Below are 25,500 nucleotides of genomic sequence, written 5' to 3'. Positions count from 1 at the left end.
TTAGAAAAAAGGATTCCAAATTGTTTCTTTTTTTGGTTCCAGGTAGAACCCTTTTTAGTTCCAGGTAGAATTATTTTGGGTTCCGTGTAGAACCCTCTGGGAAAGGATTCTACATAGAACCCAATAGGGTTTTTACCTGGAACCAAAAAAGGGTTCTTCAAAGGGTTATACTTTGGGAACCCTTTTAGGTTCTAGATAACACCTTTTTTTTCTAGGAGTGTAGTCCTTGCCAATGAGAAGCATACCCGTAACATGATGCAGCCACCACCATGCTTGAAAATATTTTTTGCCATTTTTAGTTCCTTATTGCAAACAGGATGCATGTTTTGGAATATTTGTATTCGGTACAGGCTTCCTTCTTTTCACTCTGTCATTTAGGTTAGTATTGTAGAGTAACTACAATGTTGTTGATCCATTCTCAGTTTTCTCCTATCACAGCCATTAAAATATGTTACTGTTTTAGAGTCACCATTGGCCTCATGGTGAAATCCCAAACTGATCTAATAATTTCACTTCGGGATTTTACATAATTGGATGAACGTCAATATTTGACCCATTAATTCCGTGTGGTTACAGGGTTCATTCTGCGTGATTACAGGGTTAAAACAGAAACAACTTAACGGATTAAGTTTAGGTATTCATTTCAAGTGGTTAAGGTCAGGGCTGTGGATTGGGGAAAGCATAATTTGCTTTTAAATTTAAAAAGAAATAATGCACTAATGCAATAAATGTTTCCATTTAGTATCCTCAAGTACTCTCCCTGCTTCCTAGACAATTATGAATTGCCATGGTGCAGTGGTCTAAGCAGCACTCTCTGGCACTGAGCAATGTGAGTTTGAGCCCAGAGCAGGGCCACTGTTTTTGGTGAGCACAGAGGATGGCATATATCAACATCCTCAGGATCTTTCAAACTTCTGAAATCAGAGTGTGTTCCTAGTGACCAGCCTGGAAATCGCTGGGCGGTTTCCTTCCTCTCCAGCAACTGAGTTCAGAAGGACGCCTGTATCTTTGTAGTGACTGGGTGTATTGATACACCACCCAGAGTGTAATTAATAACTTCACCATGCTCCAAGGCATATTCAATGTCTGCTTTTACATTTTTTTTACCCATTTACCAATAGATACCCTTCTTTAAGAGGGTTTGGAAAACCTCCCTGGACTTTGTGGTTGAATCTGTGTTTGAAATGCACTGCTTGACTTAGGGACCATACAAATAATTCTATGTGTGGGGTACAGAGAATAGGTAGTCATTAAAAAATAATGTTAAACATTATTGTTGAACATAGAGTGAGTCCATGCAGCTTATTGCGTGACTTTGTACACATTTGTAATGATTTAGACTTGCCATAACAAAGGGGTTGAATACTTATTGACTCAAGACATTTCAGCTTGTCATTTTTAACATAATTCCACTTTGGCATTATGAAGTGTTATGTGTAGGCCAATGACACTTAGTGTATTTTTAATCTATTTTAAATTCAGGCTGTAACACAACAAAATGTGGAAAAAACGTCAAGGGGTGTGAATACTTTCCGAAGGCAGTGTATAGCACATAAATATCACATTCTACTTTCTTTATACACACATGCACACACAGAAACAAATCTCATTAACACTTAGGGTCGAAATTAAAGGCAGTTCTGCTATTGTTGAAGTCATCTGGGATGATTAAATAACGATAGCTGTAATTCCATGTGAAAGTTCTGGGGAGAGTGATAAAATGTCAGGGAGGCTCTGCATTTATCACCAAATTAGAGGCTAATTAAGTATCTGGGAGTGTGTACACCCCTCCAGGGTCCAAGGCATTCTCCAATGCCATATGTTTGCACACAAAAAAATACATTTGCAACCTTCCCCTCTAATTGAGGAATCAATCTGAAACAGGAATCAAAATGAACATTAGCTCAATTCTCTCATTTGACTCTAATTAAATAAGCCTGTTCATTAGCTACATTGGAGGCTGGTGTTTCCCAGTGGGATCATATTGTTGTGATAAGAGCAATCAATTGGAGATTCTGCTGCCTGTTTGGAAGTAGTGTGAGGAGGCAGCTAGCGCTTTGCTTCACCACAGACCGTACTGTACTGACCATCACTTAGCTTCTGGTTTGTGAAGTCCAAAGGGATACAGAGCATGACTGTCTTTCTTTTAGTGTCAGTGACGCAAATGCCATTGACACATTGTCTAGAAAGATAGCGTACAGTTAGTCACCCATGTAAAGTAAATTAACTATTAAATATAATACATAGTTCTTTATAGGGCTGTCAAACGATTAAATGTTTTTTTATCAAGTCAATGGCATTGGTTTTCTGTGGGTAACTACGATTAATTGCAATTTTTTTTTTTACATTTCAAATTTGATCCTCATGAAAGATGTTTTTATTTTAAACTAATCCATTGGTTTGTTGGTACAATATATTTTGATTATAAAAATGAAAAATCAACTGTATTCTAAGACAATAATAACGTATTCTAAGACAAAAACAGCCAGGTCTGATATAAAACTTAATGTAAAATATCATACAGCTATTAGATCTAGCCTAAGCTACTTCTTATCAATGTTCAACATGAAATAGTCTCAAGCTGTTACGGTACTAGAATTGGGATCATTTGCTTTAATCGTTTGACCTGAATAAGAACTACAACCAAAACAGTAGCTTAATGGAATGGAAGTTCTGTTCTGATTAAAATCATTGTGTTGAATTTTGAGCCATTCAGCCATTCTCGTTTGGTTAGCTAGCTAGCGAACGTTAGCATAACTGCCTAGTATACTTCTGTGTAAACTCATTTGTTGCTGGTTATCTAAAGAAACGCATGGGAAAGTGTTTATGGTTCGAAGATTTCCTTCAACTTTGTTGCTCAAAGCTAAGCGCATAGTGGTTGATTTCAACACCACAAGAGAGGCAGACAGCTCTACAGAAGCTGCTAGCCGTAGAGACCGACAGCAGTGAGCGCTTTGTGTGATGCGCTCAAAAGGGTCCATGCGGAAACTCCGACTGGAAATGCATGTTATTAAATTAAAAATTGACGGTGTGAAAAATTCCAAAAGTTAACTACAATTCAAATGTTCACCTTGACAACCCTAGTTGTAATAATACAGAACACATTTTGTTTACACACAGCATATCATGCCGTCATATTGTATTCCCCTACACGCCAGCTTATAATATGTCTCGATCACCCTCTAATGTCGCTGAGATCATTTTATTATCATTATTGACATTTGTGTGGGTATTATTAGCAGTGTATCATGAGCATGTTGTCTACATTATGTAGGTACCTTGTAAATAAACTTCTCTGCATTTATCACCTTAATTACTTTCATGGACTTTACATCAAGTGCGCATGTTTGTTCCCACAAGAGACGCGTCTTAATGTAAAGTAAATGTAAACATTGGTGAAACATCCATGGTTTGTTGACTGTTGACATGAGTTTGTTCGTCCCGGACGTCGGCCAAGACAGAGGGACAATGAGCGACAGAGCTCTGGAGAGAGCAGCATGCACTCATTATGGGTCATTCTGAAAATCATATTAGTTCCAGTATATTTACAATCAAGGCCTGCTTTCAGTTTTACACAAGCATTGACCAGTTTCAGCTAACGGAATAACTCCACGCCATGCGTCACTGTCTACAAAGTTTTTATTTGATTTGATTACTTCCTCAAGAATAACTGTGTATTGTCGCTGTATATTTCCTGAACAAGTTTATCCTTATGCGTGTGTGCATTTTGTTGCCATTGTGCAACCCTTCTCTTTGTCTGACAGTTTAAAGAGGGAGAGAGAAAAAAAACACACTGTACAAACAGGCCATTATGCTGTGCTATCTCTGACATGCATCTGTTTCTCCACAGTCTCTCAGGCCTTGGGGCTAGATTTATCCAAACCTGCGCCCCCCCCCCCCCACCTCCTCCCCCATTCCCTGCAAGTTCACTGTACTCACTGTCTACAGAACTCCACAGTGGATTGGATGGGATGCAAGAGAGGATGGATAGGGGGGGGGGGGGATCAGGAGGATTCACTTGCTATGACATATAAATTATCTTAATGGTCATTGCATCAAATTCAGGCATGTAATAACAATGTTAATTCTCAAAGTTCTCTCTTTGGATTCACATTTGTCTCATTGTATGGTTGCGGTAATACTAAGAAGAAGAAGAAAACAGCAAGAAGCAAGTGAACAAGAGAATAATCTCTTGCTTCCACAAGAAACAATTAGGCCCCTATTCTTTCTTTTTAAAATGAAAATAAAAAGTAACGGAGGAGAGATGATGAGTGATGCTCGTTTAGGGGTCTTGTCATGTTCCTGAAGCGGACCCCTTAAAGAAAATAATAGTGTCCGCCGCCTCTGTGTGAGGGACTCAGGGCCTCCGAGTCCTTTCAGGCCCAATAGAGGCAGCACCTCAGGGGGCCGCTTGGCCCTGAAAAGAGAGCCTGACAACCCACCGGAGCTCCGTGGGGCATCAATAAACGCTGACATATTGACTCTCCTTAGCCGAACAGCACACCTAAGTGCTGACTGCATATTAAACCATTAAAAGGTTGGGAAAGAGCATGGACTGCACCAAGTGGGTTGGAGGGCGGGTGGGGTAGGGTGGTGAGGGAGAGTTTCAGGAACGTAGGCCTGGTATATTGATGGGGGGTGGGAATTTGGCACCTGGAAGATGTATGTGTTGCCCAATGTGTGATGCATCTCTATATGGCTCATTTAATAGCTAGTAATTTAACAACAACATGTAGGGCTTCAATAGATGTACAGTATTTGATTATAATAGTACTAGAGACTTATGGGAGTACTGTGGTTTGCAACAAATCATATCTCTGTATCTAAACCTTAACCATATAACACATACTGTACAGTCATCCTGACGTGTACAGCTGTGTAACCACTCACACTTTCATTGAAGAAAAATGCCCCATTCCAACTGAATCATTTTAATTGGCTATCGAAACTGTGAACAATGACCACCCATTTTGAAAGGAAGTGCTGAGCTAATGTCGTCAACAGAAACTGGAAAGAGTGCTCATTTGACCTGCCAGAAATAGGAAGGCTGCTTGGCGTTTGAAGAGCAGGTGTCCATTTTCAACAGATCTCCCTCTCTGTACCCGACGGTGCTCTTTCATTTCCTGATATAAAGACCTCGCTAATTGAGGTCAAAGCGAAAGTAATAAAATTATGAAAGAGCCACAAAAGGGAAGCTGGCAAACTCTGCCAATTGGCATCGGACTCTGATCCCCCAACAAACACCCTCAAATCCAAGCGGACAATAAATAGGCCAAACTAAACTGATGGAGAGAGTAGGACCATGAATAAAAACCACAGACACTCCAAACAGAGTATTCAATATCCAATAAATAAGCCATCATCCCACAGTGACTGCAACACAATGGCCATCATTTAGTAAAAAACACAAAAATGTATAGTTACATCAAATCATACAGTGAATGGTGGCATAGGTTGTAAGGTTTTGTTGAATATACAGTATTTTCAAAATGTAGACTAATTCAATAGTTTCTAATGAATATTCATGCATAGCTTAAAATCCACACACACACACTCCTAACACCAAATGAGTCCCCCATCCCAACACCAAACTTAAGTTTTTCCATCCAAAATCCACAATATGCTGTTAACATTTCAGAGAATTCATTATATCATGGATATCCACACAAACACACACACACACACACACACACACACACACACACACACACACACACACACACACACACACACACACACACACACACACACACACACACACACACACACACACACACACACACACACACACACACACACAACACGGTATAGGCAAGGACACAGCGCAGCCCGGCTCTGTCCTCTCAGTAGATGCTGTATAGAACTGGTATTGAACTCAATCTAGCCCTCACAAATGTGTTTGCCTTATCAAGGCATTACGTCTTAGCAAACTAGCGGTTATTAAATGCAAAGTCTTTATCTGCTCTCTCTCCCCCAGCTGTGGCATGCATATGTCTCATTTACTGATAGAAAACGGCCTTATAAATAACAAAATGCTGACTGTCAATATAACCACAGAGTTAGATTATGACGGGGTGGAAATATAATACTCAAGACAAAGCTATATTAGAGATATACAAATGCAAGCCCTTAGTGGACAGCTCGGGGCTTAAAAAAGAAAATGCCAAAAGTTTTATAAGAGCAAAGAATAATCTTATTTTGAATAAAAGCAGATTAATAATCATAGAAAAGGGTTTTCTCCCCCTGCAAACAAAATAAGTGATTTCGACTTGTTGAGTCTATTTAAAGATTACAGTTAAAAGGTGCTTTGAAATGCAACCCATGTGTTTATGTGAGAGGGGGAGATAGCTGAGAGCTTGATCTGGTGCCTTTCTGTTGGGAGTGCATCCTTTTAAAACCAAGATGAAAAATCAACAGTGTGGCAGCTGTCCTTTTCAAGCAGATCTGATATCCACTTGGTGAAACATTAGTCAAATCAAGTCTAAAACAGGAACGAGAAACTTGTCTATCACTTAGGCGGCTCAAATTCAATCGCATGTGTAAATACATGATGAATAAAAATGAACACATAATGACTTGTGGGAACCGTAAGAAAGAAAACTACTCCCTTTTGGCAGACACACCATGATAGAATGAATTCTCTAAAATGTCAACAGCATATTGTGGATTTTGGATGGAAAAATTGAGTTTGGTGTTAGGAGGGGGGAATCATTTGGTGTTAGGTGTATGTGTGTGTGTGTGGAGGGGGAATCAGCATGAAGGGAGAGTGCCAGTGGATGCATAAGTAAGCCCATTAGTAAAAACTGTAAGACAAGCCCCCTGTTTGAAGCTGGTGGAGAACAGCCTCACCCTCTCCCTCCCTCCCTCCCTCCCTACCACTCTCCTGCAGCTGGCCTGCCCTACTGTTGTTCACATACTGGCCACCGCATTCACTATTCAAGTCGGTGGAGAAAAAATCTGAGCAAATTTCTGATTTGTAACACTCTGGGAACATGTTTATTGTCTTTGTGTGAGGGCAAAACACACATATAAATAAAGCAAGGGCAGAGATCCCGGGGTGAAGATGCTAAGGAGCAGAAAATGGGAGATTTTATGGCCATAAGTGGCGTGGGCTAATGGTGATTTTTAAACTATTGGACCATGGTGTTAACTACTAATCAGTGCTGTGACACTGGCCAAATGCCTTTGTACTTAATTATATATGTCATGCCCCCATTGTCGTGGAATTAGCCCAAAAGGATTGTTGTTCATTTTAAACATACTTCTTGGACAGAATGGAATGTAGACATTTGTCTAGCTACTCACTAATCAAGCACACGCAATGGCAGAGAGCAACTTTTTTTATATAAATAGGTGACCATTGTGAAGTAATACTGAAATCATAAAATTGGTTGAAATGTGTTTGTCCTTCATAAAAATGGTTAACACTGTCTTAGGCCATGAAATGGGAGGGACTTATCAATTGAATGCATAAAAGTGAGCCCAATAAATATTTCAAGGAAGCAATTATATTGGGTTATAGAAAATCTCATCTCAGTTCACTGCTGCCTTGCAGACAATTGTGGTGGAGAAAAGTGAAAATGAGGAAGAGTTAGGTGGGGTGTTAATGGGCAGAGGATGACCTGGCTGTAGCCTCAAGGCCAGGATAAGTCAGCACCACAGAGACCTGTGAACCCAGCCAACTGAAGTAAGCTTTGCCACTAAATGTGTTTAGCGTCAACCATTTTGTGAAGCAGTCAGGGCTCTCAGGAACGTTATTAAAAATAGTTGTTTGGATCCTAGATGCCGATCAGACGAGCAGCGCTCCAAGCCACGCTGTATTCATCGACACTGGTACGCCTGTGTCTGCTAGAAGTTCCATCTGAATTATCGCTGCGTCTCCATAACAATATCGTCATGTTCACGTTGCTGTCCAAATCATCTCTTGTATTTATCTCAGCTCGTACATTTCCCCTCGCTTTTAGTTTGGTACAACAGGAGTTAATATAAGCCACGCTGTCTGCCTGTCCGACCCCGAAAAGTATTTCACTCTTGAAATGCGATCTCCCCTGTACCATTGAGAACAAACGTTGTCCAGACGAGACCAGGCGAAATGTCACATCAACATCATTATTATTTTATGCCAATAGAAAAAGAAGCTAAAATAAACAAAAATGCAGCTAGTGTACTGTCATTCCTGGTGCAATGTTTGACGAAACTGAGTTACCTGAAGTTGACTAGCTAGCTAGTAAATTACAAGAACTTTGGTCAGCCTGTATAGCAAAAATGTTTTTTTTTAGTACGGGCGACCAATCCTTTTTCAAAAATGAAATGTTGCTAACTATGCAAAAATAATGAACGACTAGAGTGTCTGTAGCAACATGGCCAAAATAACTAACGACCAGATAGATGTGTGTTCGGATTATATCTACTAGTGGAAGAATGTAATTTCGTGAAAATTGTATCAAAATAACATTTTTAATGAAGATATTTCATTCATTGTTATTTGAATATGTTGGCAACCTTTTTAAAACTGCAATAAGGCACACGGGTCAGTGCGATGTAATGAATATAGCCCCATGTAAATGGGTTGACTGTCCCACCACTTTGCCTCAGGCCAAACAATGCCATTTACCTGTGAGTATATTCATTACATAGTGCCTCTTGTGCCTTATTGCTTAAAACAATCATCTGTAAAAAAATGTCCAACTTCACTTCAAATGAGCCACAAGCTAAATGTAATATGCCTATTGGTTAGAGTCTGCTGTGGCAATCTTTGGATATCCTAGGTTCCAAGAACACAGGATGAGATGTTACTATCCTTTGTGCAAGCACTTCCAAGAGTTAATGAACAGTGAGCGTGGTGAAATTTGGGGAGCGCATCGTCAGTAGTGTACCTTTGGTTCCTAGGGTGTTTCGGCCTTTCACACTATACACCCTCCCCAAAGGCGGCCAGCGACAGGGTGATCAATCCTACGCTTGCGTCCCATTCCCAATTAGTCATAGGAGTTGCCTTGTTGTTGATAGCCAACATCCCAGCATCCTAGAATACAGACAGGTGTTGGTTACCTTAGTTTCCATCGTCCTTTTATGACTGCCTAGTAAAACAAGTGATCTACTCCATAAGCAAGCAGCAGATTTTAAGGGACAGGTTTACGGTGAAATAAAAGCTTTTAATTTGAGACGCCTGTTTGCACTCCTATCTGATTGACCCACGCTCCTCCACTGAGATGTAGAATCACACAAAACAGCACAAGAGAGAAATATATCAACGCAAGTCCTCACAAGTATCTTCGAATAAATATTGACAATCCAGATAATATACACAGAATATTTTTTTCCACAAAGTATATGGGTATTTAAAGGGGTTTGACACCATCAAAACTAAGTACACTATGTTTATATTATTAGAGAGCGGCACCAAACATATAAATCACATTGAGTAATTCTCTAATTGTTTTTAATGCAACATTTGCCCACTCTTAAATAACTGCTTAGAAAACACACTAGGAAGTACTCATCTTTTTTAAAATAACCCCTTTTTGCGAGTGATCCTAAGGATTCAAAGAGAGCACTCTTGTGGTAGTGAAAAGAGAGGCCTCTTAAAAAAATACAAATCATCAGTTTGAACAGAAACTGACTCAAACCCAGCCACCAATATGGCTGTCCCCAGGCTTCAACACCCAACAACACAGTACTGTCAGCTCTCCACATGACTATGGCAATATCTCTTCATAAAACAAACAGACAGGGGGTTGCCCAGTAAGCCAGACTGTAGCCTAATAAATACATTTTCAGAGTACACAAAGATAGCTTCCAATTCACTGCCACTAAGTTCATAACAATAACAGCAACAGTTGACACTGACAGGAAATATAAACAACAAGTGATTGGGAAATGTGCGAGAGCAGAGTGTAACCGAGGGGGCTCTGTTTGGAAAACTAACAAAGTATTGATATTTCTTCTCCACTTTTGTTTGCTGCGACGTCATCCTCTCTAATGGCTGTTTCAGAGGGTAATCTCGCCCTAGTCTTGTCCCTGCTCCACGTGTACCCCCTTGTGTTGTCCCCTAAGATCCAGCCCGCCTTACACGACTTGGTTGAACAGACGCCCAATGACCACAGGCCATGGAGACTGATTGTGTTGCTAATTGTGACACCTGCTAGGGATGGCTGCTATAGGCTGTGTCCGCAGTGCATTCAGACACCCCCCAGGCTGCCCAGGGTCACCTCTCCCGGGTGGTGCCCACTTAGGGAGCATTGGGCCTGGGCTGGATACACTCACAAATCATAGTCCCCAATTAGTTTGTAGGCCGGGGTGGAGAGGGTTTAGAAACTTTAGTCAGTGAATTTCGTAAGAGCAGTGTTTCCTCAGGCTGTTGATTCCACAGTCACTGCTCAGCAAGGTTCTAGCTGGTAAACATAATTTAACATTCCAAGAGAAATGGTTTCTTTGCAATTATGTTCAACGACTGAACCCAAAGCGAACCAACACACTCACTGACTGATCTGGCAAGCAGGAACTACTGCTTGGACTGAGAACAAAGTTGTTTCGGCTGAAAGGAATACCATCATCGCTAAAAGCCACTTATCACCCATTCAACCTGCATGTGGACGAGAAATGCTCCGGTTCATACCGTGAAAAAGCGAGGGAGCATAAGTAAAACGTTTCTCTCTCCCTCACTCTCTTTTTCATTGCGATTAGCATATTTCTCTCAGTGTCGTGACACCTGCTGTCCAGAGTGGGCGTGCGGAACACAAGGCTTTACTTCAAACACAAGCAAAAAGATCAGAAAAAAACAACGCTTTGACTCGACCAGACCAACCAACCAACCCCCAGATTGGAGCCTTCCCACTGCAGATGTACATTAATGCATGGAAATACCAATCGGCACCGCAGCAGCACCGAAGAGTAAAACCCCTCCTTTTTCAACATGGCTGTCGTCTAGCTCGATTGTGTCAGTTTGAGGGAGCCCATTCAAACGTATTCATGCATCTGCCTTTGAGGCTCAATGGAAGCTAGTTTATAAACTGTCAGCCTGTTTGCTTGAAGCCTTTGGTTTGCATTGTTTCCTTCCCCTTAATAAACTTTTGGAGGAGTTCATCAACTCGCCTGAATAGCCAATGGTGCGGGGCCAAAGACACAAAATAACAGACGGTTCTCTATCCCCATTCACTTTTTTTTCTTTCTTTCCCTTTTTAAGTGACTGCTTGTATATCAATAGACTGAGTGGGTAGACACACATCAGGGGGATTTCAGGCCAAACCAAAAAAGCTGCTTTAGCTACAAAGAGGCTTCTAAAAGGCAAAACACAAACAGTTGACGTTTAGCTCCTTGGTCACTGACACTAACAGAGGGAGTTATGAACTATAACGCAGATACAACCTGGATAAAATCGACAATGAGTCTCTAACTTTAATGTGTGTTCTCCTGAAAGTACAGTTATATCACGCAAACAGACACTAATGATTGGGCAGACAACATACACTTAACATGGCCTGGCAAGATAGTTAGGGCCTTGCATTTGCATAACCTCAATCTCTCCCGAATGGTAGCTTTGAGTGTACAATGATAAAGTTAGGGTGTAAAAATACATAATTTGAATTAAAGTGAATATAAATGATTTGATGGTTGTTGGTTAAATATATTCTCACATATATTATTTAGGATGGCATGTAAAATAAGTGGCACAAATTACATTCATGCAAAGACTTATATAGAACCATTAATCCACTTTCAAACCTTTCAACGGCTTCAAGGTTTATTTTAGAAGAAAATGTAGGGGCTTAATGGTTGCTTAATCTCTATATATTTAGGGTCATTTCATACCCAATTAGAATGGATTTGTGAATTTTGAACAGCGTTTGCTTTTAGGGAGTCGAATCCTAGACAAATACACTTGTAAGAATGACTTCCTTGTACCTGTGTCGACACACTAAGATGTCATTATTTGCTTACAGGTCCACCTGGGCAAAAGTAACGTGGTTCCCTTGGTGTGTGAGATAACTTCAATTTGAACATTTCACATTAACATTCCTCTCTGATTCAATCCTGTTTCTGTCACTTTGAACTTGATCTACGTTCTTGGAAATGGGCCACAGCAAACTCACAAATATTAACTTGCACAGAGTGAGCTAGGTAGACGTACCAAAATACAATTTCCCCCAAAACTTTCATTATCAATACATAATTCATATTCTATCATATAAAGGTTTGATTTACATAATAATGATAATAACAATCAAATGTTAGTTTAAAGATGTTATTGCAGGTGCAGCGAAATGCTTATTTGACAGATTTTTTTAAATACTACTAATAATGTTATGATAAATTATACTACGGTTATTAAATAAATATACCGTTATTATCATTCACCAAATTATAGGCTACTGTAGGCTACTTTAAAAGGGTAAGCTATATGGGACGTTCTTAACAGCTATGCTAGGTAAACTCAGCAGTCTCGACCTTAATTAACCTTGTGCTGCAATGTTCTCATAGTATGAGGATATGGTTTGAACCTGAGCATTGAGAACTTGTTATGGTCCAGTTATTATAGGCTGAGATGAAAGGGTTTAAGATACCTCTCCTACCGTGGGCCGTCTCCCTAGGTTCCCCGGATGAATTACATGAGAGAGCGAAATGAGTTGGATTTAACTGAAGGTATCCAGACCCCAGGAGCCGCTGTCAAATCCCCACACATGCGGTGTCTAATAAACCAGTCATGCACAAAATATCAAGTTAACACAGCAGACAGGCAAACGAAAAGGAAACCACTGGTCTTTATTGCGTGGTCAAAACTCATAGGCTATACTGTAGGTGGTGGTTTGGTCTGCTTTTCTTTGTAGGATACATGCCTGGTCTTAATGGTGCAACTTGAAACCGACGAAAAAATGTAGATTAGTAGAATCTGGCGATGTTAATTTAACATGTTTTACTCAAAGATACGATCCGGACCTATTTTCTAAATTCTGCACCATCAAAGCGTTATTCGGTGGGCTATTATGAATGGCCTAGGTGTCATGTCATTTTCGATTACTTTATGTGTTTGGTGCAATATTTGACTGATTTATATTTTATTGATAAATCCCCAAAATGCCCCATGAGTAAAGTAGGCTACTTCTAATTTGACAAAACACCCTCGATAACCCTGCACAATAAGACATCTCCAAAATTCACTATGCGTCTCACCAAGGGATCAATTAACCGTCAAAACATTCGGTGACATTGTCAATCCGTTTGTTTAGCCATATTTGTATAGCTTAAGATTTTTGTGTTTTCCTTTGTCCCATTGGCTATCATTTGCAAACGGAGCTTAATGGTTGCCCAAGGCTTCTGACTGCCCTGGACCTCGTTTTGCTCATTTCTGCTTTGTGAAATGCTTCGCTTTTGTTCACTGATCAGTCTCCCATTGGGTCGCCAAACAAGATTCTTGGCATTTGTCGGCAAAATGAAAGCAGGATTAAGGAATGGCTACTGAACGCTCTATGGCAAAGAAGTGGGCTGCTATTCTCGCTTTCAAAACCGCTTCCCAGTTTAGTTGCCCCTCTTTATATATTTGTTTTCTCAAAGACGCCATTGATGAAGTTGGAAGTGATGAAGAATAAAAGGAAAATCAACAAGTAGCCCAAGCTCTATTTTTCTTACTACAATAGTGACAATATTTGTGCTTCAGTTTGGTCAAATATATTTAAATATTTTCAATCATAATGCGGTTATAATTATACATTAAATAACATGTTTATTCAATTGGACATAATACCAGACTAAGCTACATCTGAATTGAATTAAACATTCGATATCAGATATTAATATAGACTATATTAACTCATTTTCATAGTTAAAAGGCATATAGGCGTGTATATTTGATGAACGACCATGCACGACTAAACATAAGCCCATTTCCTCATCAACTGATGAGCGGTCTTCATTTGGGGTCAACAATAGTTCCTTGGCCTTCCAATTTTATGGGCAGCGTACAACAATAGACTGATGGCGAGTCGTGGTATCAAAAACACTATTTGTGACACCACATAGGAAGCCCGGAGGCCAATACTTTTATTGGTGTCAGCAGGAGTTTTCCCTTGTCGTTTGTCCGATTTGTTCCTCAGATCTTGCAGGGCCATGTCCCCCACCAAGCTCCCTAGTACATCCCTGACCCCAACCAACTAGAAATGTTTTTCAATGTAATTGTTGTCAATGACAAATGGAAATGAAATGCAACATTATACATACATTTAAAATAAATGTCCAGTGTTTCGATACATAATGAAATAGGACATATAATTAATTCGATTATGAGCAAAATCATTTTCCTTAAAATAAATGGTCATTAATTATGTTAAAAAGCAGCTTTGCTGTGTTGAAATGGTGTGGGCGTACCCCAACAATAGAATGGTGTGGATGTATGTTGGTCATTAAAAAATATGAACGCCAGTAGACCACTGATTGGCCAGCTCAGCCAATGAGGCAGGATGACATCATTCTCCATGAGGAAATAGCAAGCATTTTTTTAAATGGTCTGTTTGAGATACAAGTTTGAGATGGAGTTTTTGAAGTGTTTCATCTCCAATTTGTGCTTTGACCACAAATACGAGTATAAGACAAGTCAACAACATTATTTGGGTATGAGTTAACAGAATATGAAGTTTTAAAAGTGAGATTTTCACTGGACAGTTAAGCCTACTTTAAAGTGAAATGAATAACTCCGTGAAAGTTCTACACCTTGAGATTTGGTGAATGTTTGGGTAGGGGGGAGTTAATTCCTTTAAAGTTATTGAGCAGGAAAGGATTATGTACTTGCCTTTATATGAGGAGAAAAAAAATCCCCATGTAGTCTACAGAAGACCTTGGAATTTTCCTAAGTCGCCCAAAAGGGGAGATTGTCCCTTTAAATAACCCACCAGAGATTCGAGAAGTATTCGCTGCTGGTAGCATGTGCACTCGTATAGGCCCTGTCCCACATGGCAAAAGTGCTTTAATTAATAGACAGGCAGGCTTGAAAGCAGCACTGGCAGTCTGTAATATGATGAACTCCCATTGTGGTGGTGTCACCACAAATGTTTCTGATAAGCAAAAGCACCCAAGGATCAAAGACTATAAGCCTCTCAATTTCCTCTAGCCGCTTCTTACTTTTCCTCACCTACTTTTTTCTTCCTCTCTTCTCTTAAAATGTCTGAAACACACAACACGAAATCCCCTTCATGAAAACCCCAGGGTCTGCCTCAGGTTAGCGGGTCACCCAGAGCATTGGGGTATAATTGCACATTAATATTCGACGTGATGAAGAGGCTTACGCTAAGATCGTTCTTTCTCTAGATGTCTTATGTCTTATGAATTGACAGGACAAAATGTGTCATCAGTGTAAGATTTCCCCCTGTCCATTTTGAAAATGCGTTCCATCAGCTGATGTGATGGTGATGTAGACTATAGCCCAAGTCATGGAAGGGAAAAATATACGTCGCCATCGTAATATCATTTTCCTAATCTAATGAGTGTATACTAATTTACCGCAGTACCCCCCCCCATGGTGTTTCTTGCTTAATAACGACTATCTAAATGCATTCTAAGGAATGCTCTTGGGGGAATGTGAAGGTGTTGGGCTGCCTGTAAGATGCACAAAAGCATGTAAACCATGACCCCTTATTCAATGAACGTATATAAATATTGTTTGATGTCAGGGAAGCAGGCTTAACAAAACTGATTTAAATAAATTACAGAAGAATTATGTTGCCTCTTAAATCTCGTTTGGGGAATGAGTGATTTTGACATCTCCCCATGTTTATTTTTAGTATAGGTCCTGCATGGCCTTAAAAAGCACTAGGCCCCAGTTCACCGGATGAATGGGGTATCTTATTATTCCTAGCATTAAAGAGATGCAACATGCTTAACAAAGACTTTTAAATAGTAAATTATGGTCATTTGTTGCTGGTTTGGCTAATTTGATTTGTTCCACGAATTATGTCACTTGGTTTATCGGGATTCCGTGTAATAGAGTTCCGTCTGGTCGACGGGTTTATAGCCTACCCATGCACATTTACCTCTAAAAAAACACTGTATTTCTGGCCACAACAGTGGAATTAAATGGCATATAATTATTATTTCGGTCTTGAAACGTTGTAAGGGAGAATCGCCATCAACATTAACTGCATTCGTCACGGATAGGCCTACCCAATCGAAAGGTTTAAAGTAGAAGTGTACATAATATCTTAATATCAGCATACTATTAGAATGAAACAGTTATAGGAATATATATATAAACCCAGCATACATTATTATGATCATTATTATTAGCATTATTATGTCTATTGGGCTATCATTATCATTTGTGATGTGATTATTATGACAACTGATTCAACCCCCTCCGCTATTACAATATTCCACGCAGCCTGTTGTTTTTTTTTGCTTTTTATAGGCTATGTTTCTTAAAAATCTCGCCATGTAAATTCCAATGAAATTTGGAGAGGCAGCGAGGGGGAAAAGGGAGGTTAATCCGAGTTGAATACATTGATGCTCAGCACAGGACCAAGCCTGTGATGATTGTGTTATCTCTACTCAACATTTGGGTCTCCCTCAATTTCAACCCAGCCAAATAGCTGCGAGAACGTGCAGATGGAGTCACTCTCGATGCCTTAGGACATTTTTTTTATTTATTAATAGCTAAATAACTTCCCCACACTTTCACTAAATCTCTCTCACCATTCTAGATGGATTTGTTTGAAGTGGTCTTCCGACACATCCAGGCATCCTTTTTCTTTCAATGAAGCTTAGGCTATTTCGGACTCCTAAATATAATTTTCGATTTTCTACAACTGTAGAAAAAGCAGCACGCATGCCAGATCATGCTCCGGAATATGTAATATGGCAGCCTTTTGTTTTTATTCAGTATTGCATGACTCCTCAATGTGGCTCAATAGCTCCTCTTATTTCTATAACCATTTAAATAAGTAGACCATTTATATCATGGTTTTATGGGTACTTTCGGTCGCTCTTTGAGTTCTCGGTATAGCCTATCTATCATTTCCAAACGCGTTTTCTAGGTTATATGTCTCCTTTTAAGACGTGTATTTTAACGTCGTTTGAAATTGAATACAGAGAACGGCCGTGTCTGGGGCCTGGGGATGAGTGACATCTCGCTATCTCCTTGTGGCCTCTATCATTTCCTCTGATCCCACTCACAACAGTCACAAATCCCGCCTGGCCCCTGTTTGATTAGATTGAGAACCTCAGGTAATCCGACCGTTTGTTCAAGTGTCCATTTGTCCCTTCTATCACGCATGAGGTCTGAAGATGGTACGTGTTGGTTTAATCAAAACCAATTGTTCTTTATGAATTGACCGATACACTCCTTTCAGCCACCATTTAGGTGTGCATTTTCTCAGCACCAATGCATCATTTGAAATTAGGTCACTCATCGACCATAGACTATAGCTATGCCAATGGGATGATCAATGCAGATATCCTGATAACGGTTGAATGCAATCTTTTAAACATTGATATGATCACGTAATAAATCCTTGATCTCGATCATAATGATTTACTATCTATTTGTAAACATACATTGAGACTATTACCTTATAATTAGTCCACTCTAGTGTAACAAAACATCATATCATAAGTCTTTACATCTCAACATAAGCTCTTTGGAAGGGGCAACGTATGCCACTATCAGCAGTCCCCTTCTAAACTTGGCAAACATGTCACTCACGCAGTGTTTAAATACGTTCTAATGCAATCTGTCAATATCAGCATGGATGGAAAACATTTGGCCTACTATTTTACGGAGCATAGCTGCAGTATTCTCTTACCCAAAAGCCAAAGCCTTCGCAGTCAACTTAAAATCCGAATGGACAGCAGCGGTTATTTTTGAAAGCTCAGACTTCAAACACGATGCCCCCTTGTTTGGTGAAACCACCCCCGCTGTATTCTAATAAGCCTATGCATCTAGCAATTTGCTTGCAATATGAACTGTACAATTCACTTCAAATTGACATTTCCATCACCAGATTCGAGTTTGGCATGTTAAGAGTTATATGCTCCAATGCAATCCCAAAATAAAAATGAAATAAAACAAAATAAATATATGAATACAATCTCGACAACTATAGCCTATAAAAGAAACCTAAAATCTCATGAATTTGTGCCTGCGGCTAGCTGCAGAGTGGGCCGTTTAGAGATGAAAGTGAAAAGAAATAAAAGGCTCAATTTAATCTGCTCTAAAACCCTTCAACATAACGTTTGTGCTTGAAACTCCAAGAGTGAGGGCTGATAGGGGATAAATACATTTCTTACCATGCCTGCGAGCTATTACACCCCTCTCCAACACAGACGCCTATTCAACAGACACCGGTTTCATTACGAGCTGTAATAAGTCTTAACATTATTAAATGCCAGCCGGATGATAGAATGAAACAAGCGCAGAGATGAGTCTTTTTAAGAATAAAAAAAAATGGGACAGTTGGTAGCCTGGTTTCAACATGTCACCATCAAAAGCCAAAACGTGGGCAAAACATTTACAGAGGGTTTGCGAGACCATTTCATGTCCAAAAGAACGCAGGATCTACAGTGGGGCCTATGGGTTAATGTACATTATAGGTCATATACCCATAGCCTATATAGCCCAATCTTAGTTACTTTCACACGGTGTATGCATGGGCTAGGCTACTGACAAATAGGCCGATGACAACGTGGTTTGAAGCCAATCAGGTTAGATTTCTAACGAAGAATTGCAGTTTAATCAAAAGCGCTTACAGCCCCCGCTGGCCCCTGAATCGGCTCAATTGTTGGCGGGTCAATTGTTGGCAGTGGAACCCGTTTCAACACGGCTGTCGAGCTATCATGGAGAGGCGTTCTGTCTACAATACGACATGATCATACAGCGACACGTAAAATAAACAGTAGTCCATAATAAACTGGTGTCATGTCCCATAGGTCAGTTATGTACAGATCTACTAACAAGGTGCAGGCAACTTCATGCTCGAGATAAACCAACAACACAGGCCATTTCATGACACGAGCCCATAGACAACAAACTATAAACATATATCAATGAATCGGTTTGTGAAATAGATTAAGAGTATGTTATAGGCTAGTCTACATTCACTTACAGACCCATTCACCCCACCCCCTTCATTGAGAAAACATCAGTACAGGTTCAGTTAGAACAGAAAATAGCTCGATTCTAAAAAGCATATGCATTTCCAAACAACAATCGAAACGCATTTTGCACCCTCCACTGCTTAATCTATTCCAACAGACGATTTTATAATATTACAAAACTATATACCAGCAGGGTGGATTGAATAATTCATTCGCCTTTCGTTCTCCTCTTGGCCTTTTGTCCAAAGTTTTCTCCCCCTTTCTTTGCGGGTTTTTAAGTGTGAAAAAAACGTCCCACTCCTCCTTTCACTGCCCTGCTTTTGAGGGGTCTGCCTTTGTACCTCAGAATCCTTGCCTTCAATGGAGTGGAAGTCTTGAGAACTGAAGTTCATCTTCAAGTTTAGAGAGGCTGTCGCTTTAGAGAAAGGCTTTTTGTGCGACCGTTTAAACAACAGATAGGCTACAAAATGGTTGATCATTTCATTTGGAAATCCCTGTCTTTTTTTCAGACACAGGATCTAATGTATTTTGACTAGATAATACCGAGGTCCCATCAAAAAAGCGCCAGGACAAAAGACAACCCCGTTTCTTTGTAGCCTAAATATTCCACATAATAAAATATATATTTAAAACTGACCCAAAAAATGACAACTAAAAAAGTGTAACAAATAATAATAAGCCATTTTCAAATAGACCTAGGCCTAATAAAACAACGAATTAGGCTACAATTGCGCCCGATTTATCGTTTTAGCAAATGACTAGCTTCCGGTTTATTTTAGCTTACATATTAGTTAGCCTATAGGACTACGATAATACCCAGCTATGAAGCAGTATACACGCGCTACCTAAATAGGCTAATGTCCAGGATCAAGAATCGCTGCAACCTGCTGGTCGTAATTGATATTGATTGTTACATCGGTCATCTGTCAGTTGTCGTTTCAAGGGACCATTTACCAGCACCAAAGGAGTCTGTTGTGCAAATGAATGCAGTCACAAATACCCTCCGTCAAGGCTCATATAAATAATTAAGCAGGTCTAGTTACGCTTGTAAGCAAACAGCTTAACATCACGAAAAAAAATCACAAATGTGTGCAAAAGAGCAATTAGGTCCGTTTTAAATTAAGGAAGTGCATTCCGTGAACAAAACAAACAAAGCTGAACAAAAATATTGCAACATATTGAGACAGGATGTTGTGCATAAGCCTGTAAGAGGTTGTTTTTTTAAAACGCGAATGTAATCCAATTGAATTAGCCTACCTTTATCGCCAAGAATGCCATCGATGCTGTGTTTAGTTTTCTTCTCTCCGTCTTCATCTTTTTTATCACAATCTTCTTCATCATCTTTCTTCCCAAATCGAGCTCTCAGAACACGACTAATGGAACTCACTACAAGAATAAAAACAAAACAAGGTAGGCCTAGAGTAATTGCATAGTCATTACACACAGGCTAAAACAAATGAACACAAATCGAAATAATAACAATGCAATTAAGTTCAGGTGACACTATAGGCCTGTTTTTAGCCGACATAAAACTATGCTGGTAGTTCTAAATACGTCATCAACCTAATGTTTGTGATGGTTTCATATAAACCACTATTATGGAGAACTAGTATAACAAAATATATATGAGCAAACATCACTTGTGTAGTAAAAAGGGTTGCTTACCAGATGAGGCCTCACCTGAAGGAACTGTGCTTCTGTCACACACCCCGTCCTTCAGCAGCTTATCTCGGATCTCCCAGCTGAACATGCCGGGATTCTCGCGCTTGTACTCCTCAATCCGTTTCTCCACATCGGGCGTTGCTACCTGCTTTTGGGTTTAATTTACGCAGAACGATAGTAGAACAGAGAGAAAGAAAGAGAGCGAGAAAGAAAATGAGAAGCAGAAACAATGCAAAAAATAGAATAATAAACAAGAAAAATACAAAAAGAGGAAAGGAGAGGAGAAAGAGCACGAGAAAAATAACTTCAGTACAGGTTGAATGTACTGAAAAATCAAATCTGAATGGACTAATTCCGTTTTTTTAAATATATATTAGTAAACTTCAAAGTCTCAAGGCACCGGAAATATAGGCTACGAAATTGCTCGTTTTTGTCCATTTCGATGGCAGGTTAATAAATAGGTAAGCAACAAACATGGAATGGAGTACAATATCCACAATAAATACCTTGGATGTCCAGTTACTGTTTAAATATTTGGTGGTCCATAACGGTAAACAGGCATGATAATTAAGAATAACAATTATACGAATAATTATAAGGCTAATATTAATAGTATTATTAATAATAATATTATTCAATGTATTTTGATATTTGTAGGATATTAGCGTGTAATAATAATGGTTGTTGTTGTTTTGTGAGGTAGAACTTTCTCAAACTCACTCTGGGTTTGCTTCCTCCTATTGCCCCGGGTCGGATTGATCCTGTTTCCTGATACCGACAAAGAATTTTGGACACGCAACCATGGGAAACTCGTAGCTGTCGAGAGATCACGCAGGGACGGATACCGTGGTGGGCCATCTCCACTATCTTGTGTCGGATATGATTTGGCAGTGGTCTTCCGTTGATGAACACTCCACCGAGTTGGTTTACCCGACCTTGACCCAGGGGAGTTGACACTGTGCAGAAAAAAGAAGGCCTACTGTGAAAACATTTCGTGTACACATCAAATGCAACATTGGCATTAACACCTTATTCGGAATGCATATCGTTTTACAGTGCAAATTATGACTGCTTGATCTTTAGGCCTATAGGCTACATGTTTGAATATTTAGCATATTTTCGTAGCGTTCGAAGATTTTTTGATAGGCCAATATGCATATGTGGATGCCTAATGCAATTGTTATTAGGCTATACGACCTAGTGGAAGTCTATTGCACAATGTAGGCTATGCCTATATTTATGTAGTCTATATATACAAATAAATTAATGTAGCCTATAGGCTTGTCCTATTCAGAAATGAAATGTGGCCATAAAAACATCAACATAAAAGGCCTAAACCCACTGTTACTACATTCAAAGTAATTGGACACATTTCCAATAATGCTTGAAGTGAATGAATCCGTGGCTTGCTGAATTTGAAAATGACAAAAATAGACATTTTAGAACAGAATCGACAAGTTATTTTGGGGGGAAAAATATTTGATTTGAAGGCAGAATTTGTCATTAGCCAGATGACACTTGAGTGTTCCATCCGTCATTGAAGAGGCTGTGAAGTGTGTGGCTTTGTCTGGATTCATTATTCACCGCCATGCCGTACAAATATTGATGTAATCCTTTGATTCGTCGTTTTGATGTGTATTTTACTTTTATTTCCAGCACCAGGACACTTCAACAAATCCCGGATCTAAGATAACTTGCAAGCTTCGTGTTCTCGGAGATTTTATTCGAGCTACTTGAGCACGAACCTTGTCTGGGAGACGCTCCCACGGACGATTAATCAATGCAAATAAATTGTGCCTGTACATTTTATTCACACGTGTGTCTATTTACATAAACAGTCACATAATCGAGTACCCAGACATTGTGAAATCCTAATATAAGTTTGACTTTCGTAAAACCTATTATACGTGTATAAAATAATGAATAGACTAACTTGTCCTTTCAATTTGTATAACTATAGCCAACATTTTGCCGTTTCAAATGTGATTGAGGATAAAGGCCCAAATCAAATGCACATTTTGTTGATAAACAACGTGCTTTAAATTAGTAATAAATGTCGCTTGGAATGATACAGTAATTTCGACAATGATGGATGTTTGTAAATTGCATGCATCACCTACCTTCCAAAGGGAAGCCAGTGCGCGGATAGTTTTGTCCAGGCGCTGGTCGCATCATTCGCGGTACTGTTCCTGGCAAAGACGACTGCATTCTACAGCTAAAAGTAGCAGGAAAAACAAGGCCAATATTTCATCGGCTAAACTAAGTCGAGACTTGTTTGTGGTAATTGTTTTGACGATGAAAAAACAAGTGCAGTCCACTCAACAAAAAAAAATGAAAAAAGACAAATATGCCTATACTTATCCAAACGGACGAATCTCTGAAAACGAAAGACCCCAAAACCGTAAAACACACTTACTTCTGATGTAGCACCGTGGGGAGCATGAGCGGAACAGGACTGCTGAGAAAAAGGTACACTGTGTGTGTACAGAGAGAGGGAGGAGGGTGTCCCTTAACTCTCAAGTGCGCAAAGGTTGCTTAATTCTTTGCAGCGTTTTCCTAAAAGCTCTGATAGTTTTTGATGACAAAGTCTGCATGGAGGTTGGGTGTTTAAGTGATAACTTTGGCGCGCGGCGTAGGGGGTTGTCGCGCGCGCGGATAGGCTCTTGGTCTGAGCCTTCTTTTATTCATGAGGGGAAGCGGAGTACAGCCAAGTTTTCTCCACCAATCACAAAAAAACGGCATGCGACGTAAAACACATTTTGCGCCTTCCCATTCATTGCATGCCGCATCAAAAGCATCCCAACCTTTTGGATGAAACTGCCACTGGGCCCTGGAGATTCTTCTTCAGTGAAAGATAAAAACAGTGTGTTTTGGACGTAGAAGTAAACTCAATTCAGGATTTAAGTATGTAGTTTGTTGTTTCATTGACGCATATTAAATATAGGCTTTTAGTTGCATATGGCTTAAAGACGCGGGCTATGTGTACAGTCATCTCGAATCTAATCGCATGATAATATAGACAGGAAACGCGTTTTGTTCTATACAACTAGAATACATGACTGACTCATTCATTACAGAACGTTTCCAGTTTGCTCTGGACACACCAAGTCGAAGATGTCCCCTTTTGGAAAGTAATACATTGTTATAATAGACCTACATTAATTGCATTTGCTTGATGAACAAGTTTGGACCAATAACATCAATGATACTTTTAAATTGCAATTATGCGATATATTCTACGGTCTTTGGTGCCATTTGGATGTGACGGGGAACATATTCTTACCACGAATAACAATACCTCATAATAAACTAATTTGGTTAGAGATACAAGTGGCAAGGTAAACTTCCTTATAGGTTATCAAATACTAAACCGTATATGTTTTATTTGCGTAATTGGAATACACATGTTGTTGTTAATAATAATTTTAAAAGGTCTCCGTTCCCGAGTTGTTGTTCTACTAAACGATCTAGAGACTATTGACATATACACTGAGTATACCAAACATTAGGAACACTTTCCTGATATTGAGTTGCCCCCCTGCCCTTTCCCCCCTCTGAACACCATCAATTCGTCAGGGTAAGGACTCAACAAGGTGTCGAAAGCGTTCCACTGGGATGCTGGCCCATGTTGACTCCAATGCTTGCCACAGTTGGGTGGTGGAACATTCTTGATACACACGGGAAACTGTTGAGTGTGAAAAACCAAGCAGCGTTGCAGTTCTTGACACAAACCGCCTGGTACCTACTACCATACCCCATTCAAAGGCACTTACATTTTTTGTCTTGCCCATTAACCCTCTGAATGGCACGCATACCCAATCCAAAAGGGGACATCTTCGACTTGGTGTGTCCAGAGCAAACTGGAAACGTTCTGTAATGAATGAGTCAGTCATGTATTCTAGTTGTATAGAACAAAACGCGTTTCCTGTCAATATTATCATGCGATTCGAGATGACTGTACACATAGCCCGCGTCTTTAAGCCATATGCAACTAAAAGCCTATATTTCATATGAAACTCCATTGTATATAGACTTATTTTTCTACTGTATTATTGACTGTATGTTTGTTTTACTCCATGTGTAACTCTGTGTTGTTATATGTCGAACTGCTTTGCTTTATCGTGGCCAGGTCGCAGTTGTAAATGAGAACTTGTTCTCAACTTGCCTACCTGGTAAAATAAAGGTGAAATACAATTTAAAAATTGAAAATGTCTCAGTTGCCTCGAGGCTTAAAGATCCTTCTTTAACCTGTCTCCTCCCCTCCATCTACATGGATTGAAGTGGATTGAAAAAGTGACATCAATAAGGGATCATAGCTTTCACCTGTACTCACCTGGTCAGTCTACGTCATGGAAAGAGCAGGTGTTCTTAAAGTTCTGTATACTCAATGAATGAGTATACTGGCGTTGAGTTGGAGATAGGACAGGCTACATTTAGCCTATTTGTACTTTAATGCTTAGGACACAGGAATAGTCTATACGCCTATAGCCTGCCCTATTCTGTAAGTTTGACCTCAATCAATAAATAGTCTACTCATAAATAGACCTAGTTGACGGGCTTATGCAATAATGAACATACAAGAAAATATAGGTAACTGACAAAATAAAGGAAACACCAACTGGGCCAATACCAGCCACCAGAACAGCTTTAATTAGCCTTGGCATAGATTCTACAAGTGTCTGGAAATGGAGTGGAAGGATTCGACACCATTCTTCCACAAGAAATTCCATAATGTGATGTTTTGTTGATGATGGTGGAAAACAC

General features: G+C 39.6%; 1 protein-coding gene across 2 annotated transcripts in view; it reads right to left on the bottom strand.

The window, feature by feature from the left end:
• The window catches only part of LOC118361257 (paired box protein Pax-7), a 67,858-nt gene extending 44,482 nt beyond the window's left edge, over nucleotides 1-23,376 (bottom strand). The window contains exons 1-5 of one of the 2 annotated variants that reach the window (XM_035741047.2): nucleotides 23,153-23,376; nucleotides 22,857-22,951; nucleotides 21,457-21,692; nucleotides 20,740-20,884; nucleotides 20,332-20,460 (exon numbers count right to left, since the gene is read on the bottom strand). In XM_035741047.2, coding sequence (XP_035596940.1) covers nucleotides 20,332-20,460; nucleotides 20,740-20,884; nucleotides 21,457-21,692; nucleotides 22,857-22,951; nucleotides 23,153-23,178 — 631 coding nt within the window. In that variant the 5' untranslated portion in view covers nucleotides 23,179-23,376. The remainder of the gene's footprint in view (nucleotides 1-20,331; nucleotides 20,461-20,739; nucleotides 20,885-21,456; nucleotides 21,693-22,856; nucleotides 22,952-23,152) is intronic. The other variant, XM_035741048.2, reaches the window with a different exon arrangement.
• Between the last annotated feature and the right edge of the window lie 2,124 nt (nucleotides 23,377-25,500).

This window comes from Oncorhynchus keta, chromosome 28 (assembly GCF_023373465.1).
Source record: "Oncorhynchus keta strain PuntledgeMale-10-30-2019 chromosome 28, Oket_V2, whole genome shotgun sequence".
NCBI classification, from domain to species: domain Eukaryota; kingdom Metazoa; phylum Chordata; class Actinopteri; order Salmoniformes; family Salmonidae; genus Oncorhynchus; species Oncorhynchus keta.
This window is presented reverse-complemented; position numbering and strand designations above follow the sequence as displayed.